Source organism: Colletotrichum phormii (assembly GCF_030913505.1).
Source record: "Colletotrichum phormii strain CBS 102054 chromosome Unknown BDP81scaffold_2, whole genome shotgun sequence".
Taxonomy (NCBI): Eukaryota; Fungi; Ascomycota; class Sordariomycetes; order Glomerellales; family Glomerellaceae; genus Colletotrichum; species Colletotrichum phormii.
The window spans coordinates 3,410,582-3,430,093 of NW_026851444.1; the positions used below are offsets into that span (position 1 = coordinate 3,410,582).

A 19,512-nucleotide genomic window follows, 5' to 3' on the forward strand; every position below is an offset into this window, starting at 1 on the left:
TTATATCGAGCGTAAGCATAGAGGTAACCAGGCCTCTTTGCCAGGCGCACTCGATGTTGTGGATGGCCGCTGCGATGAGGTCGCTGCAAGAGCGAAGAGGGAGTGCTCCAAACTGTTGATCGTGCAGAACACGATATTTAACTGCGATCTAGGTAAGTCGTTTAGCGATGAGTCTCTCCAAGCCTTTTCCGAGGACGGCCAAGAGCGCAATTGGCCTATAGGAGCGCGGGAGTGTCTTGTCTCTTTTTCCCGGTTTCGCTAGGATCACGAGAGTTGCTTCTTTAAAACAAGTAGGATGCCAACCCTCGCATATACACCCGCTATAAAGTAAGAGGACAATATCCTCGATAACTAGCCATGCTATTTTCAAAGCAGTCATAGTGATTCCGTCGGTCCCAGGAGTCGTGTTTCCCGCGGTAAGAACCGAAGACCGTACCTCGTCCTTCGTAACCTGCGGGAAAGGAAGCGTAGCTTGCCTTTATAAGACTGGGCTTTCTATTGGTATGTCCTCGGAGATTACAGCGTTTCTAAGGAGGACGCGGGTAAATAAGTCGCGCTTCTCTTTTGGTTATGAAACAAGCGTGTCTTGGTTATCTACATCTCGGAGTGGCGGGGTCTGAAAGGATCCTATGGCTTTATACCAACCGACCATTTCAAATATATTTTACTTAAGGAGGCTAAGGAGATCTTATCTTTCCAAAAGGCATCCTTAGAGCGTTTAAACTCGTAGAGGAAGTCCTGTTTTAGAGCTTCGACCTCCTCTTCTTCCCATTGGCAGTTCACTCCGGCTGCGCGGAGTCTTACTAACATCGCTCGCTTACTCGCATAGGCTCGGTGTTTACGTGTGCAGCTCTCGCTCCATTATGGTCTCCCTGTACCTTTCCCGAGCGTGCGCTTTATGGAAGCCGTAAGTGCTTTAATAAGACAGTCCGTAAGCTATTGTGCTAGGAGATCTAAAGACTATGGGTCTTAGATATTGCTACAGTACGGCGCATAGGTTATAAGTTACGTTTAATAATGCCGAGGAAAAGCTCCTCGTCCATCGTATCGAGCCGAAACCTTCCCGGGGTCTGGCTGGGTGAATCGATCAGGGCCAAGGGGACCCGGGTAAGCAGAGATTTGTGGTCTGATGTCGTGTGTAGTGACGTTTCAAAGTTTAGCCCCCAAGTCGTGTTGGATCATATTGATCCCAAATGATCCTTATCTTATCATCACGTGACTTGTATTATAGTTCTTCCGTTCCTGGGGTTTCCCTAATGTTCCGTCCCGTCCTGCATATATGATGCGCCGTAGCCGCCAGGCGTTAGCGGGGCACGCCCTGGTCTTATGTTGGGTCGTAATATCAGCTCTCCCCTTAAAAGGTGTTGTCCTCAAGGCCAACATAATTAAGTGGTTGTTCCTAGGTTGGGGAATCTGTAAGCTTGCGTCCTTGTTCATGCTGACTTGCAATGTTAGGTCGCGTTTAAAAACGAAAGGCCGTATCGTCGCCTGAAGTTCGTCCTGTAAAGAAGACTGTTGAAAAGAACTCTTTACTTTCGGCCATTCTTTAAAATTTTGTCTTTATGCCGACTTGCTCTTATTGCGAAGGGAAGGGTTATTCTTCCTGCGAAGTGTCCCCTTCGGATTCTTCTCGTTGCGCTGAGTGTGTTCGCCTTTGTCGCTCCCGCTGCGACGTTCTCGGTGTCGGGGCAGCTGAGCTTCGGAACATCGCCACTCAGCATCAGAAGTTAGAAGATGAGCTTCAAGTCGCAGAAGAAAAGGTACTGTGCCTTCGAAAGCAGAAAAAGATGTGGTTTGAAAAGATGATGCGCGCGGTGCGTCGTGGTATCGACAGTGTGGAGGAGTTGGAGCGTGTCGAAAGGGAGGAGGTGGAGGCGGAGCAGCGTCGACAAGGGGAAGCTCGTCCTCCTTCTGCTGGTTCCGATCGCCTCCCTGCGGGTTTTATCGGGGAGTGGGATACGGTTTATCCCGGTGTCGTTTTGTCTCCATCCTTGTTGGCTGACTTTGGTTTGCTGGATTCGGGTTCGTTAGTGCCGACTTCCGGTAGTCCTCGAGGAGTTGCCGGGAGTTCTGAAGGTTCGTGATGGGTTCCCATGTATTTTCCTCATGTCCGTAGTTTTTCCATTTAATCAGGAATTCTCGTGTCTCGTTCCTGACTCTGTGGTCGATGATTCGTTCGACTTCATATTCTGGTTGGTTGGATTCTACGATGATGCAGTCTTCTGTGTGTGATCCTCTGGGTGCTTGTTCAAGCAATGAGATGTGAAAGACGGGGTGGCATCGCATCGTGTCCGGTAGTATTAATTCGTAATTGACTGGTGAGACTTTCTTAATGATCTCGAAAGGTCTAAGTTTCTTATAGTCTAATTTGTTGCTTGGTCGTTTTGTTTTGATGTTGCGTCGAAGGAGATAGGCGCTATCCCCCTCTTCTAAGGTTGGTCCTCCAATCCTTGATCTGTCGGCGTTTTTCTTTATACGCTGCCGTATAAATTCGAGGTCCTGAGAAGCCTTCTTCTGGAGCTCTCTGAGTTTCGTCACGTCGGCCACGGCTTTCACGGCCTGTGGTCCTTGTCGTGCTCCTCCGTACGCTGTTGGCTGGAATCCGTAGTTAAGATAGAACGGGGATTCTTTCGTACTCTCGCCAAATGCGCTATTATATGCGAATTGGGCCATTGGTAGTAAAGATACCCAATTATTCTGGTCGTAGTTCACATAACAACGAAGGTATGTTTCGAGGATTTGATTAATCCTTTCTGTCTGTCCATCGGTCTGCGGGTGGAAAGAGGTTGACAGTTTATGGTCTGCACCGAGTTGGGAGATCAGGGATCTCCAAAACTTAGCGGTGAACAGCTTATCTCTGTCAGAGACAATTTCCTTTGGTAGACCGTGGTTGGCGTTGGCAACAATAGTCTTGAGGAAGGTGTATGCCAGTTCCTCTGTATTGCTTGCTTCTTTGTATGGTACGAAGTAGGCGAACTTGGTGAGTCGATCGACGATAACCAAGATACTGTCGTATAGTATATTTGTGAGTGGTTCTCTGGATTTTGGTAGTTTGACGAAAAAGTCCCATGAGATCGAGTGCTATGCTTCGGGTGGCACCTGAAGGGGCTGTAGCTCTCTATAGGGCTTATGGGGGCTGTTCTTGCTTTTCTTGTAGATGTTGTAATCTTTGATTGCTTCAGCGACTTCTGCTCGTGTTGCGGATTTGTTATAGTGTTGTCGAATCCGTTTCCATGTCTTTGTGACGCCTTGGTGACCGTATGCCTTAGTACTATGGATTTCTATGATGAGCTCAGGAGTCATCTTTCCAGTCGGGCTGGTATTGACTCTTCTAGCTATCATAAGGAGCTTCGTAGTGGGTACAAGGTTGCCGTCATCGTCGTGCTTAAGGATAACCTGTGTTTCCTCGGGGACCGTGACCTCATGGTCAGGTCTTCTGCTGAGAGCATCGGCTCTGCTTTTTTCTGAACCTTTTCGGTATATGATGCGGAACCAGAATTCTGATAGGAATTCGCTCTATCGTACCTGTCGTTTGTTGAGGTTCTTGTTTGTAGTGAAGTTGGCTAGGCTTTTGTGATCCTTGTAGATTGTTACTTCGTACTTGGTCCCGGATAGCTGAGGTCTCTATTCTCGAAAGGCTTTGATAATGGCTATTAGCTCCTTGTCGTGGATCTGCCAATTTAATTCTGATCCGTGGAATGCCTTTGAGTAGAAGGCATAAGGATATAATTTTCCTTGCTCGTCTCGTTGTCCTAGTACGGCTCCCATAGCGAAGTCTGAAGCGTCCGTTTCGACTTCAAATGGCTTCGTGGGGTCTGGAATCATTGTGACTGGTTCCGAGATGATGAGTTCCTTGGCTTTCTGAAATGCTTCTTCGCATTTGTCGTCCCAGACGTATAGGGCGTCTTTTCGTGTCAGATTGTTAAGAGGTCTGACTACGTCTGCGTATCCTTTGAGGAATCGTCGATAGAAATTCGCGAGTCCTAGGAAGGATTTTACGTTCTTGGCGTTGAGTAGCGTAGGCTAATCCCTGATTGCGTCCACCTTACTCGTTTGTATATGGATTTGTCCTGGTGTGATTGTATATCTAAGGAAGTCGACTTTCTATGTGTGAAATTCGCACTTCTCAGGTTCGGCGTTAACCTTAGCGTCCTGAAGTTTTTAAAATACTATGTGGATATGCTTCTTGTGTATTTCGATATTTGGTGAGAAGATGAGGATGTCGTTAATGTATACGACGACGAAGATGTCGACGTACTCCCTGAGTACGTGCTTGACCATTGTCTGGAATGTAGCAGGTGCGTTGGTGAGGCCGAAGGGTATCACGAGGTACTCGAAGAGTCCTCTGCGCGTTCTGAATGCTGTTTTCCATTCATCTCCTTCCTTGATTCGAATCTGGTTGAATGCTCCTTTGAAGTCTATTGTAGTAAACCAGTTGGCTCCGTGTAATAGATCTCGTAGCTCAGTAATGAGCGGTAGCGGGTAGCAGTTCTTCTTTGTGATGTCGTTGAGTCCTCTGTAATCGATAACAGGTCTCAACTTGTTTCCTTTCTTAGGTACAAAGAATATCGGTGCCCCTGAGGGTGAGACCGACGGTCTAATGTGTCCTTTCTTGAGCTTATCGTCGAGGTACTTGTTGAGTTCCTCCTGCTCTTGTTGGTTCATTGGGTATAATGGGTAGAATTTGGGCCGCGTCCCTTGCTTGAGTTCAATCTCCATATCCCAGTTGCTGTGTTCTGGTAATCCCGTTTCTTTTTCTGAAGCGAATAGCTTCGTGTATCTTCGGTACTCCTTAGGTATAGCTCGGAGTGGATCTGACCCCTGGTCGTCTGTTACCGATGTTGGCGTCTTGGAATGTTCTGGTATGATTACGATGCATATCGCTCGTTTCTTTCTGTCGTTAGGAGCTGTGCGAGATTCGTTTGAACCCTGGTTCTTAGGCCATTTAGTGATTGAATCTTCCTATTGGAGTTGGCCGGTTCTCTAATTTATCCATGGGTTGGCTTCTCTTAGCTATGGAATTCCTAGGATGATGTCGTCATCTCCTATTTCCATAATGTCGAATGTCATCTGTTGCTGATGGTTGTTGGTATAAGTCGGGAGATGTACGGTCTCGCGATTAATATATCCTCTATCGTAACCGACATTTTTCCCTTTTACCGTCCGTAGGGTATAGGGTTCTTCTTTTCTTTTCTATGGGATGTCTTTCTCATTCACCGTTCTTGGTGATATGAAGTTTCCTTGGGCGCCGCTGTCGATCATAGCGCGTATATAGTGTTTTCTTACCTGTATTCGTAATATTAGGTGGTTGTCGTTGCTGTGCGATGTTGCACATAAGAACTTCTCATAACTAGTCGCTGTTCGTCGTTCCTTTGCGATTGGCGTATTTAGTTTTTTGTCTGATTTCTTCGTTGAATAGCTTCCTTGAGCTGTTCGTATCGTTGGCGCTAGGTTCTTGCCTTGGGTACGTAATGTACTCGGTACTGGTCGTTTCTACAATCGTCCCATTCCTTGTCCTGGTCGTTCAGGTATGATATGGGGTATTCGTCGTTAGGTTCGAATGTCGCTATGCCTTCTTTATAGGTAGTCATCGTCCATTGCGGGAGTTGGTCGTCTAGATAGACGTCCCTGATGGGTTCTTGCGAGTATCGTTTTGGGTAGAAGCGGCTGTCTCGCTTCTCTGATATGTGTTCAATATACCAGTTGTCAAGGCATTCTGCCTAGAAGATTTTCTTGTGGTATCGGTGCTCTGAATCGAGCAGCTGGTGATCTCCCTGAGTGAGGGGCGTTTCTGACGCTTGTTTGTGGTTCCCGTAAAACTTAATAAACTGGTTGTTGTCCTTCGGATGGATAACTTTATACTCTGGTCGCTTCATGACTTCGGGTTCCTCTTTAGAGCTGGTGTCGTAAACGCTAGGCGGTGCCTTGTGATCGATCTCCGTCTGGGTACGTCGTCGGGCGACGTCGTGAGGTTCATCCGAGTCGTAGGGTGATTCTTCTTTATTATCGAAAGTGTAACTATCGGGTCCTTGATCTTCGTAGGTGTGAGTGATTCGGTTGGTGACGCTGAGATCAACCTTTCCGTTTTTCAACACGTAGTTGACAGTAGGTCTCTTAGTTACTTCGACTCGTTCTGTCCTGGTCAACTCATCGAGTTGCTCGGATATCTTACGCTCGAGCTTGCTGTTGGGTACTCGTCGCATCATGCAGATAGTTCTGCTGGGTGTTCGTGCTTCTGTAGCAAACTCTTCTTCTAATCTTAGAAGGTCTTCCTTTGTCTCGGTTTTAAGTCGTCGTTGGATTTGGACTGCGAGAGCATTGAGGGTGTCTCTGGCGATGGGGTCGCTTTTTGCCTTCTTCTTTAAGGCGTCGCCTGCTTGTATTAAGATGGCGATATACTCTCGATTGTTTTCTTTGAGTGTGCAGGATTGGTAGGTAGGAATTTCTTCTCCTTTGGTTGCAATAGCTACCGTCCTGATGGGTGTCGTTCGGGTGGTGTCGTATCTTGAACGTCCTTGATTTCTGAGTCTCTTCGGGTACCATCCTGCTTGTTCTTTACTGTCTTCGTGCACAAGGCAGTTGTCGTCGTAGCAGGCTGTCCATGAGAGCTGTTGGTGGGGTACTTCTTTAGTGGCGACACTGGCGTGCCTCTTGGGTATAAATCGTTGCTGGATCTGTTTCTGTTGTGTGTAGTTTCTGGCCAAGTGTCCTGACCTGTCGTAGTTGAAGCACCTGAAGTCGTTGTTCTTAGGTGGGTAGCCCTTCTTGGCTACGCTGAGATCCATCGGACCGCTGTGGTGCCTGTAGGATGTCGATTGTCGGTTTTGCCACTGGTGGTTCCTAGGGCGTTCCCTTTGTCCCTGGAATCGCGGTTGGTATCGTTTACTGGTATTGGCTTGTGGAGTGTGGTTTTCCTTCTTTTCTCTTTGTCGCTTGAAGAGTCGATTGTCGAGCTTAATAGCGAGTTTGATATACTTTAAGAACTCGTCTGGTCTGTCTTGCTTAGAGAGTTCGTCCTTAACATCTTCTTTGAGACCTTTGTAGAACATGAAGATCTTAGAGTTGTCTGTATAGTCAAGTCTGGAGCAGATGCGTCTGAGTTCTGCTGCGTAGTGCGAAGCTGCTCCCTTCTGCCGAAGGTTGGCGAGGTCGCGCTCGTACTGTCTCTGCTCGTCTGGTTCCTGAAATAGTGACATAAGGGCTTTCTCGAAGCCGTGAAGGCCTTCGAAGATCATTCTGGTTTCGTCCTTGAGAAGGGTCCAGTCGTTGATCGTCATGAAGTCGGTCAGGTGAGGTTCGAACCAGGCGAGGGCATTTCCTTTCAAAAAGGAGGCGGCGTGGATGACTTTCTCTGGCTCATCCTTGAAGTTCATTCCATGGAACCTCTGATAGGCTCGGACTTGGGTGAGGAATCCCTTCAGGTGTCCTGGGGTTCCGTCAAAGGCTTGAGGAGAGTTGAGTCGTAGTTTCTCTCTTCTATCCGGGGTAGTGATGATGTTGGCGGCGGATCGGAGAGTTAGAACTTCCTGCTGGAGTTCAAGGATCTGAGCCCTGTCTGGGTTCTGTCTGACAATTCCTTGAAGCTTTAGGAGTTCGTTCGCGTTGTTTTTGATGACTTCCTGCATCTTGGCTATGTTGCGTTCTTGTTTCTGGAGTTTCTTAACCGTCTCTGTAGTGTCCTTCTCCGTAGTGTCCTCTTTATCGGACGAGGAGTCGGTATCCTTTATTTCTTCGTCTAGGGTCTTGGGTGGCATAGGAGCTTTACCCTTAGAGCCGCTGTCGGAAGTGGACGGGGTGGCTTGGGAAGATATCGTCGTTCTTACTGTTAGTGAGTTTCGTAGGGTCAACTTACTGAACAGGAGCAATTAAAGTGTTACGGCCAGCTAGTCGTAGTGAGGTTGTTTGCAGAAGTTGAGGCTGCGGAACTGGTAACAGTAATCGTAGTCGTGGATAGCTTCAGGGAAGCTATGTCTGTCAGTCGTAAGGTAAGGGAAGGCTGCGGTGATCAATCGTAGTCTTATCAAAGAGGTTCTCAGGGAAGATAGCTGAAAGCGATCATAAGATCTGATACGAAGTTAATTGCTGAAGAGCTATGGAAAGTCTGTCCTAGAGTCCGGCTCGAGTCCATCCTATATACAAGTCCTGGTCCTGAACATATCCCTTGTCAATGATCAGTTCCTCTGATCGGGTGAGCGCTCATTGTTCGGCATGAGCGCTCATTGTTCGGTATGAGCGCTCATGGCCCCACCATGGCCGCTCATGTCTTATCTTATCATCACGTGACTTGTACCATAGTTCTTCCGTTCCGTGAGAGGGTGCCTCGTGTCCCCTTGTCCTGTATATATAGCGTATCGTAACCGCCGTAAGCCTGCGGCGTAGTGTTACGCCCGCCGCAACTTGTCACTGTGGTGTTACGACCCAACATGAGACCAGGGCGTGCCCCGCTGACGCCTAGCGGCTACGGCGCATCATATATGCAGGACGGGACGGAACATTGGGGAAACCCCAGGAACGGAAGAACTATGGTACAAGTCACGTGATGATAAGAGATATGATAAGGGATAAGGATATGCTGGATATGCGACATATCCAACCGAGTCAAGGATATGTTGGATATTCGGCATATCCAACATATCCAGACAAAGGGGACTGTTCAGCACTGTTCAGTTAAGATCGGACTTGTATATAAGGATGGACTCGAGCTGGGCTCTAGGACAGACTTTCCATAGCTTCTTCAGCAATTAACTTCGTATCAGGATTAACATCCGCTTTCAGCTATCACCTTAACAAGACTACGATTGATCACCGAAGCCTTACCTTACCTTACGATTGACAGACATAGTTTCTTTGAAACTATTCCACGACTACGATTACTGTTACCAGTTCCGCAGCCTCAACTTCTGCAAACTACCCCTACGACTAGCTGGCCGTAACACACAGTTGGTTGCCTTGACCTGCTCGTAACACGTAGGCTCTGTTCTTGGTCATGCATGTTGGGTCGTAATAACTTTTCTGTTTATCAAGCTACTTTCCGTTTTTAAGGAGCTACGAAGGCGGGGGAAAATCGAAGAATCTGGGCTAACCGTAATTTCGCAATAAATAGAAGATGCCTACGTTAGGCAGACTGACAGAATCCATGCATGCTTCTACGCGAGTCATGGACATAACCCATTCGGAATGGTCTGACCATCACGAAACAGGCCAGACTGTCATTTCCACCTGGTCCTAGCTCTGCAAGACTTATTAGGATAGCATTAGGCCCACAAGCCTGTGGTGATTCCATCCACTCTTTAGTACGAATAGACGCTCTTTTCTGCTCACTCACATATGCATATTCCGCTGGCCACCCTGACTAACCGTCAGTTATGAGCCCAGTCGACTCTAGCAACTGTCTTCTTGATTGATTCCTTCAGCCAAGAGGCAAGGTCCTGTCACTCAGACATCATCAATCAATCAAGTGCTTTGCAACTCTTGGGACTATTCAGTCTCCTTTGGCCAGCGCCAATCCTGCAACCACAAAGGCCAGGATCTTCAGCTTCAACGGAAGCAACAACTCTGCCTCTCTATAGGCAATCGATCAATCCGAACGATATCGATACGAACCTACAAGGCTACAATTGCCTCTTCCTCAACCATGGAGTCATCTAAGGTCACTCAGAAGCTGACTTCTGACGCTGACTGGACCAAATGGTACGGAAACCTCAAACTCGTGGCTAGGATCCATGAGGTCTGGAACTATATAGATCCAGACCAACAAGTGGTGAACATCAGGCCCCGTCTTACTGAACCAAACCCTGAAGCTGAAAACTTCGTCAATGAGCTTGCCTTGGCTAAGGCCAGACATGCTGATCGAATGGAAGACTACAAAAGGGCTAACAAAGGCACTATTGCCGTTCTTTCCTGGGTTACCTCCACAGTTGAGGCCCAGTACATCAACCACGTCAGTAATAAAGAAAATCTAAGAGACATGATTATTGCTCTTAGAGATGAGCTAGCTCCGGATAACTACGCAAGACAGCAGCTCATTCTTCGTCGCTATCAAGCCCACATGGGCTCAGTCAAGCGATCCAAGCTGTCTGATTGGCTCAGCAACTACATTGACATCATGGATGAAGTCGTTGATGTCGCACTTCCAGCTCTTCTTGACCCAACTACTCAAGTCGCTGATTTCCTCAAAGCGGTCGAGCCCCTCGCTCCTAGCTACTATACGACTGCTACTTTCACCTTCAATCAGACCAACATTGGGAAGCCTCCTAAGGCCGGAGAGAAATGTGCTGGAATTCAACAAGCCAACTTCTTTCGTCAATGGGTCAGGTCCTTCCATCCAGACTGGCTATTCAAAGACGCCAAACCCTCCAGTTTTGCTACTTGGCAAGGAGAAGATGAAAAGGGCAACTCTACAGAATCACAAAGAAGAAGGAACGAGACGCCTGTTCCTAAGTGTCCCGCTTGTCCTGGCTCGGTGAAGCATTGGGTCTCTGACTGTCCTCACTGCAACCCGGAGAAAAGGAAGTCTAGTTACGACCCAAACCATCCTCAGACTAAGAAGGCTATTGAACGGGGTCAGGCCTGGCTTCAGAAGCACCCAAAGGCACAGGAGCGACTCAACAACGCTAAAATCTCCTCGTCATCCTCGTCAGACAATCTGGCTACTCAGTCTTCCTCTCTGTCGGACAAGGAGAACCCAGGTCAGCGTTCTTCCTACTTCAACCAAGAGCAGTCAGACTCCGATAGGGACACCGATCACAGCTCTGAGTCCTCATCCTTCTTCACTGCCCCAAAGAAAGCTCCAGCAATTAGTCTCTACGCTGGCTTTCCACTCCGAAACAGTGTTATCGTCGACTCTGGGACTGGATTCCACATCTGCAACGATCGCTCAAGAATGAAGGATCTAAACTTCAGCCAGTCAACAGAGTTCACTACTGGAGGAGGGAGAATGACAGCTATCGCTCGAGGGACGATGAAAATACGCCCTAATCAAGGAGGTCTTAGGAAGAAGGGATTTACAGTACGGGATGCCTGGTATTGCCCAGACTACCCGGTGACTCTCCTCGGGGCTCAGCCTATGAAGGAGAAAGGTCTCATCTTCACGAATCGCCATCCAGGATTTGAAAATAGAACAGGAGAGGTCCTGTACCACACACCTTGGAAACATGGCCAATATCTCCTGGAGTACAATGGTATTGACTCAACTGTCGATCAAGCCTCCTCTTTCAACAACGACTCTTCGCTAGTCCCAGCGACCACGAGCTCTAATAAGCATGTCAGCTTCGATCCTATAGACGCCCAGACAGCAACCAAGCGCGGACAACCTAACTCACGGGATCCTCTCTCGCCCTCTAAGGCAGAGGCCATGCTATGGCATGAGCGTCTCGGTCACCCTAGCGCCGCATCTCTTGAGAATCTGCTCAAGACTAGCCGAGGAATCAAGATTCAGGGGGTGACAACCATTGACTGCGAGGCCTGCAGCACAGGCAAGGCTATTCGTAAAGTCTCAAGGAGGAAGCCTGACCACAATCCAACCGCCCCAGGGGACTATATCTCCATAGACTTCTTTACAATAAGAAGGACCTATAACGGGGAAAAGGTCGTCCTTCTCATAAGGGACGAATGGAGTGGATTCACATGGGTTCGCTTTCTTAAGTCTCGTAAGGAGGGACTACAGGCGATCACCCAGATTGCCACATTTCTTGAAAAACAATACCACTTCAGTTTCTCAATACTTCGCCTTGATTGGGAAACAGCTCTTCGCAATGCCTTCGACCTATGGGCAGCGGATAACGGCAAGCTTATTGAGCGATCTGCTGCATACACTGGGGCTCAAAATCCAGCAGAAAAGGCTGGTGAGATCATCTTCAAGATCACCAGGGCTCTACGATATCAATCACGGTTCCCAGAGGAATTATCTCCCGAACTGGTGAGAGCGGCCAACTACCTCAGCAACAGAATGCCTCGCAAGAGACATGGCTGGCAAACCCCAGAAGGATTAATGAACACTTGGCTCAACTCTAGGCCATGGTCAACCCATCAAAGGGCTGAGTTTCCTCAACTTGCCCATCTACGGCGATACGGCTGTAAGGCCTACCCTCTCACTACGACCTATCTGAGGGGGGAAGAGAAGGCAAACAAGACTGAGCCCAGAGCCCATGTGGGGTATCTCTGCGGCTACGATAGTACCAATATCTATCGCATCTGGATCCCAGCTATCAACAAGGTCATGAGGACTAGGGATGTCACATTTGACGAAACAAAGCTGTACGACCCCAGCAAGGAGGATACCAGTCTCTTTCATCGAACGGAGCTAGAGAGAGTCTTCTCTATTCTGGAGATTCCGATTCCTGATCCTCAGAGTGAAGATCTCCCCATGGATTCACGACTATGGAATGACGAAGATCTCCAGCCGGCTACTGCAGTTGGACCAAGGGATGTCAGGGAACAGTGCTTCGACCAACAGCGAGAGCCTCAACTGCCTACTCCTACTGGTTCTCCAGGAACACAACTTCACGAGTCACACACTCCTTCAGTTGAGGGGGTGGAAGAGTATGGTTTAACCTATACAGACCCAGAAGAAGAGACAGTTACTCAACAGCTGTTACCACAAACAACTTCATACTCAGATCAACCTCTCATTCAGGACCCTCCTACTCCTGAGTCAACAACCCATGAAGAGTCACCCACTCCGGAGACTGCAACTCAGGATCGCTCGCCCTCCGTCTTATCATTATCTTCTTCAGCAACGACCGCTGAGTCAACAATCCACGTCGCTGATTCTTCGGATGCTCCACCTCCTACTATAGGTACAGGGAGACCAAAAGGACGACCAAGAGGAAGTCGCAATAACTCTATTTACAATCGAGAAACGCCAATTGGTCAAACTAATCATCAACCAGAGGCAGCTACAAGATCCTCTCGCCGACTTAAGGATAGATCTTCATCAATCAGATCTTCCTTCTTCCAGTTGACAGATTCAACCAAGGAAAAGGATAGATGGGACGACTTCGCTCATGATCTAGGTCAAATCCATCGCAGAGACCTCCCTTCACCTCCCCTGAAATACTCCGAGGCAAAAGAGCACAAGTTCTGGCCTAAGTGGCTGGCAGCAATGAACGTGGAATATCGAACAGTCTGGAAGAAGGGCACCTTTGAGCTTACCAGACTGGAAGACGTCAATCAGAAGATCCATCGAATTCTTCCTCTCAAATGGGTATATACCTACAAGTTCAACAAGCATGGATTTCTCAAGCGATTCAAAGCAAGGATCTGTGTGAGAGGAGACCTCCAGCCACTCAATGGGTTAGAAACCTATGCATCAACACTCGCTGGAAGATCATTTCGCAGCGTAATGGCCCTTGTGGCTCGGTTCAACTTGGAAACCTTACAGCTTGATGCTGTAAATGCGTTTACTAACGCCGTCCTTGACGAACTGGTCTATGTCTGGTTCCCTCCAGGCTATAATAGGCCAAGATCCTGCCTCATTCTTCGCAAGGCCCTCTATGGTCTTAGAAGAAGCCCTCTCTTATGGCAAAAGAGCCTCTCAGACACACTCAAGAGACTTAGTCTCTCTCCCCTTGACGAAGACGACTGTATCTTCATCGGTAAGGGAGTCCTGGTCTTCTTCTTTGTTGACGATATTGCAATCATCTATCGCAAGAAGAACGAACAGAAAGCCCAGCAAGTCGTCAAAGGACTTAAAGAGATCTATGAGATGAAGATCATGGGAGAAATGAGTGTTTTCCTGGGTATAAGAGTCATCAGAGACCGCAAGGCTAGCAAGCTTTGGCTCAGTCTTGATGATTACATCGCTAAGATCTGCGACGAATTCGGAGCCAACAAAAGGAAGAAGCCAACAGGAACACCAATGGGCACTGATAATCTGGTTCCTAATGATCAGGAAGCAACTACTGCTGAAGTTCGTCACTACCAGCGACTTATTGGATCCCTCAACTATGCAGCAGTCATCAGTAGACCAGATATCTCCAGAACTACGTCCAGGCTCTCTGAATTCCTCGTCAATCCATCAGCTAGTCACAAGAAGGCAGCCGACTCTTGCCTTGACTACCTCTACCACACGCGTTATCTTGCAATTGAATACAACTCCCAAGGGCCAGGAACTCTCTTCTGCGCCTCAGACGCCTCTTTTGCTGATGACGTCGACACTCGCAAGAGCACCCAGGGATATGTGATGATGATGTTTGGTGGTCCTATCAGCTGGAGCTCATCTAAACAACGTCGCGTCGTCACTTCTAGTACAGAAGCTGAGCTAGTTGCCCTCACTCAAGCAGCAAAGGAATACAGGGCTACTATCCGACTTATCGATCAACTTCAACTTGATCTCGATAGTGACTTCTATCTCCAATGCGACAATCAAGCGACCCTAAGAATCCTGACCACTGAGAGACCTCAAGCGACTAGCAAACTTCGTCACATCAACATCAACAACCTATGGCTTCGCCAAGAAGTCAGTGATGGTCTCATAAACTTCAATTGGATCAAGACCAACGAGATGGTTGCAGATGGACTTACAAAACCACTGCCAGCTCAAAAGCATAGCCGATTTCTAGCCCAGCTAGGTATAGCAAATGTTGAGCAACACGTTAACGCTCTCAAAGAAGCCGAGTTAGTGCAAGCAACATAGGAGAGCAATCTCCTCCTTATCAAAGGATGATCTGCAGGTTGGATCAGTAGTGGTCACAACACCACACAATTCAAAGAAGGGAAATACCAATTTTTGGTCTTCAACACTACATTACCCTACCTCTGTCGCTCTCGTTGATCATCAGTTATCAATAGCTCTGCTTTATCCAGAGACACAACTTAACAGTTGCCTCTCTGAGGGGGTGTGACAGAATCCATGCATGCTTCTACGCGAGTCATGGACATAACCCATTCGGAATGGTCTGACCATCACGAAACAGGCCAGACTGTCATTTCCACCTGGTCCTAGCTCTGCAAGACTTATTAGGATAGCATTAGGCCCACAAGCCTGTGGTGATTCCATCCACTCTTTAGTACGAATAGACGCTCTTTTCTGCTCACTCACATATGCATATTCCGCTGGCCACCCTGACTAACCGTCACAGACCCTTTATTCAACCAGTACAGTTACCCCCAGAAGAGACTTAGTAGAAGTTAGAAATCCCGGTAGTAGTATATAAAAGGAAAATCCTTCTATAGCGAGCGGGCGGAAAGAAGTCAAATCGAAGTAGGCATCTTAGAACGCCATCTTAGCGGCTAATTGTTACGACCCAACATGCATGACCAAGAACAGGGCCTGCCCCGCAGGCTCGCGGCGGTTATAATACACCACATATGCAGGAGATAAGGGACACTAGGCACCCTCTCACGGAACGGAAGAACTATGGTACAAGTCACGTGATGATAAGATAAGACATGAGCGGCCATGGTGGGGCCATGAGCGCTCATACCGAACAATGAGCGCTCATGCCGAACAATGAGCGCTCACCCGATCAGAGGAACTGATCATTGACAAGGGATATGTTCAGGACCAGGACTTGTATATAGGATGGACTCGAGCCGGACTCTAGGACAGACTTTCCATAGCTCTTCAGCAATTAACTTCGTATCAGATCTTATGATCGCTTTCAGCTATCTTTCCTGAGAACCTCTTGGATAAGACTACGATTGATCACCGCAGCCTTCCCTTACCTTACGACTTACAGACATAGCTTCCCTGAAGCTATCCACGACTACGATTACTGTTACCAGTTCCGCAGCCTCAACTTCTGCAAACATACCTCACTACGACTAGCTGGCCGTAACACTAATGAAATAACGGTTTGGTAGCGGAGGATTTATCAAAGGAGCTCTTTCCATAGGGAATTCTGGCAGAAAGAAAAGTTATTAAAGTAACCTTTCCGCAGCGAACTTAGGCGGAAGGAATTAAACATAAGTAGATACCAGAGGAGGCCTTATCAAGAGGAGCTTTCCGTGGCAGTCGACTGGTAGAAAGGATCGTAATTAACGATATAAGCTCTCGAAGCCTCCGCTATCAAGAAGGTAGAATATATATAGTATAGAACGGACCGGATTCTACTAGTAAGTCCCAGTCACCTACATTAATAAGTAAAGAGCTAATTACCGAATCGGAACTAACTCTTTTAAAGCCCGTATGCCCATACTGGTCTATAACGAAACCTACTACTAATCTATATATACGTATAAGTACGTACAAATTAGGGTTATTCTAAGCACTAATTAGTATTAGTATATACGTTAGCAGGGGCCTGTAGGCCGGTACGAAGCTCAATAATCTTGGTATTAAACTACGTATATCTATGTAAGGAGGAAGTTGGTAGGCGTAGCCCACGATTCCTCCGTTAGGTATAAGTAGGTGGAAGGGCCGTTTGCAACGGCCCAGACCACCTTTCAAATCCACCCTTTTCTGCCGTCAATATTCCAACAGTATTATCGCTGCTTGTTCACGCCCCAATAATGCCCAACCGTGCAGACATACGGATGATATTCCTGGGGTTTTCTTTATTACGTAGGTATGATAGCCCTAATTGTAACTAGTCGGTATTGAAAAATCTGCCTTAGACCCCCTCCTTACCACATCAATATCTCCTCATCCGAGGTCCATGCGGCTCGGGGTTTGCCCTCGAAATAGTGTATTCCGTGGTGACGACAATCTTATTTGGGTCAACGTCAGGTTGATGCTGCCTTGCCCTCATCGATTGCCGATTGCTGTTAACCGGCTCTGCTGCGACCTCAGCTATGTTCGAACCTTGCGGCAAGTAAGGGCTCTTAGGCTTGTCGGTAGAGCCAATCGAGGCTTCCTCTCCGCCGGCGATGTTCTTCTCTACGCTACTAGAGACTATGTGTTCGTCCGATCCCCAAGTGGTCTCGTTTGGAATGGAGAGCGGGTGACTTCGGGGTCCCTGCTTCCCTGGGTAGCTGCCCAGGCGATAGCCCTGACTGTCCCCCATGGCGCCGCTCTTGTTTGTACTCGCATTGCGGCTCTTGTCGATGACGCTTTTGAAAAGGGGGTAGACCATGGGCATGTTGGTGAGTACTACGGATACGAAGGACTCTCGTACAGACCAGTAGCCTGATTGAGCGGGATCGGTGTCGCCGACCTGGGGAAGAAATGTTAGTGAATGTCTATAGCATCTGCAGTCTTGACGACGTCAACTTACTGTGAGAATAGAGACGCAACGGAGGATACCAAAGGTCATCTCGAGGAAGCCGCCGCTGAACATGATCATGAGGGTGACCTTCTTCCTCCAGGGAAGATGGGACTTCCACACCATCTAAGCCATGTCAAGTCAGCTCTCGAATCACCTGTCAACTATGTCTCCATTCACAACATACCGGCAGCGGGATAGCCATCAAATAAAAGTCCGTTACCGTGTTCTAGTCAAGCGTCAGTGATGCAGTGAGGATGTGTTGCAAACTGAAGGCAACTTACCATGGCCATGACAAAGGTCGTCTGCAACACAGAAACGGCAGGCATACAAGAGTCTATCTTCAGTCAGTACAATTACTTTCCAGGATGATTGTTGTAACTTACTCCCCGGTGAAGGGTTGATCTGCCATTGGTTCTGGAATGGAATGCATTTCATGAATGCGACCAGAAGACAAGCGACGTAGGTGATGGGCATGATAATCATCGCCCAGGAGATGACTCGCTTCATATTGTGAACACCATCACTACCAAACATTAGCACCGGAAGGGGCGATATCGAATAAGGATTATGGGAGTCGCTCACGTGAGACGAGAGTAGTAAACTACCCAACATGCCTTCAACAGCCATAGCAGAGTCGTGTACAGTAGAAGACCAATAACGTGTGTCTTGGAGCCATTGACGCGCAATAACCACTCTGGTGACGCCGGATCTAAAGCAGCTCGTTGGTCGTCTGTCATGCCATTGTTGGCGAACCCTTTCCAGTAAGCTACGACAAAATATGCTGCGACCGATTCTGCAGTATAAACCAGCTATCGGAGAGATTAGTCAAGTGTAAGTTCAACGTTGACTTAGCCACGATAATGCTTACAATTGCCAGGAACATCAGAGCGTCATCCCAAGCAAACTTCCTCCATCCTAACGTAGAGGCTCGACTGTAATATCGTAATCCCACCACGAGATAGGCAGCACCCTGCAAGCCCCAGACCTCCCGGATGAATGCGTTCGATTCAGCGGCGGACATCTTGTCCACAAATAATAACCTTAAGGAAAAGAACCGCCAGAGATGAAAACAAACAGAAGCATAGCCGGACCCAGCAGCTAAGTCAGACGAAAGGAGATTGAGCGGGAAACATGATGTGTAAATAATTAAGTACCCGACAAAAACTCTGAACAGATGTCGACGCGATGACCTTGAGCATGTAGCCCCGTGCGCCTGGGAGCTTGAATCGCTCATGTGTCACTGCTCTTCTTTCTTCTTAAAGGCCTTCCTTGTGCCTGTTCCCTGCTCGGTGCTCCTGATTCAGTGTTCACAATATCTAGCAAGGTCCATGCCGATCGTGAGGCCATTGCAGGGGAAGGTCTGAATTGGGTGCTTATGATGTACTCCGTACTCCGTACAGTCCATCTCTTGGGACTGAGGGTGATTAGGGCACGAACGGTGTCAGCGTACGGACTGCTCCGTCTGCTCGCATCCTCAATGGGTCAGGGGGAATATCGTCACGGAGCCCGCTCCGCTTTCGATAACGAGAGTGGCATAGGAGAACTGCCCCAGTCGTTTTCCACTCTGGATACCACATGAGGACCAAACCGTCCGATCGAAGGTTTGCTCGGGGAACCGGAGGGGCCGGCCGGGAACGTTGGTCCTCCCCAGAGCCACAGGTGATCTAGGCTCGCCGTTGGTTAAAACCGAGACCTGTGGCGCTACGCCACTGTGATTTCTGAACCAATCCGTATTGAAGCTAAGTTTTAAATAGTTCACTAATCGAGTCCAGTCAGCAGATATTCTCCTTTGGGACTGGCGGACTGTGACGGGAGGACGTCAATCATAATTAGTGATGTCTTGAACCCTGGTGGCTGGTCTAGCATAGTCTTCAACATCCAATGTGGCTCCCCTGAGGTTCTCCATAGTATATTGCATGAAACGGCATTTTACAAAGTTCCCACGAACTTGGAGCCGTCTACCCGCGTTGCGCGCGTCCGGCTTCTGTTTGCCTGCCTCGCTTGCGGTACAAATAGGACATATCGCACTTGTGTTCTGTCATATCTCATTGCGGCCCAATGGAACTGTAGGAATGTCGATCTCGAGTTTTTGGCCGCATTGAAACCCTGCCAGGAACCCAGTCGCTCGGACGCCTGAGGTGCAGCATATCATTCCATCTTCTTACGCGGCCCCGGTCGCAGGAGCAATGATCAACGCCTCGTAATGTCGGGAGCTATTCACCCTTTTTGTAACGCTGGGTTACCATCTGGAGTGTTTTCGCCAGAGTGACTCCAGTGTGATAATACAATGTGACGAGTCAGTTCGAGTTCCAACGACGGCAATGAGTGGTATTCGAGCTGTAAAAAGGTGGTAACTCTGTGGATA

The 19,512-nt window shown here is 48.2% G+C and overlaps 1 protein-coding gene across 1 annotated transcript; it reads right to left on the bottom strand.

The window, feature by feature from the left end:
• Positions 1 to 16,574: 16,574 nt before the first annotated feature.
• Positions 16,575 to 18,168, bottom strand: BDP81DRAFT_307877 (uncharacterized protein; the record flags this gene model as incomplete). Its single annotated transcript, XM_060583399.1, has 7 exons — positions 16,575 to 17,096; positions 17,157 to 17,270; positions 17,332 to 17,373; positions 17,429 to 17,481; positions 17,531 to 17,670; positions 17,730 to 17,956; positions 18,016 to 18,168. 7 exons carry the CDS (start codon positions 18,166 to 18,168, stop codon positions 16,575 to 16,577), a joined length of 1,251 nt encoding a protein of 416 aa, XP_060451100.1.
• Between the last annotated feature and the right edge of the window lie 1,344 nt (positions 18,169 to 19,512).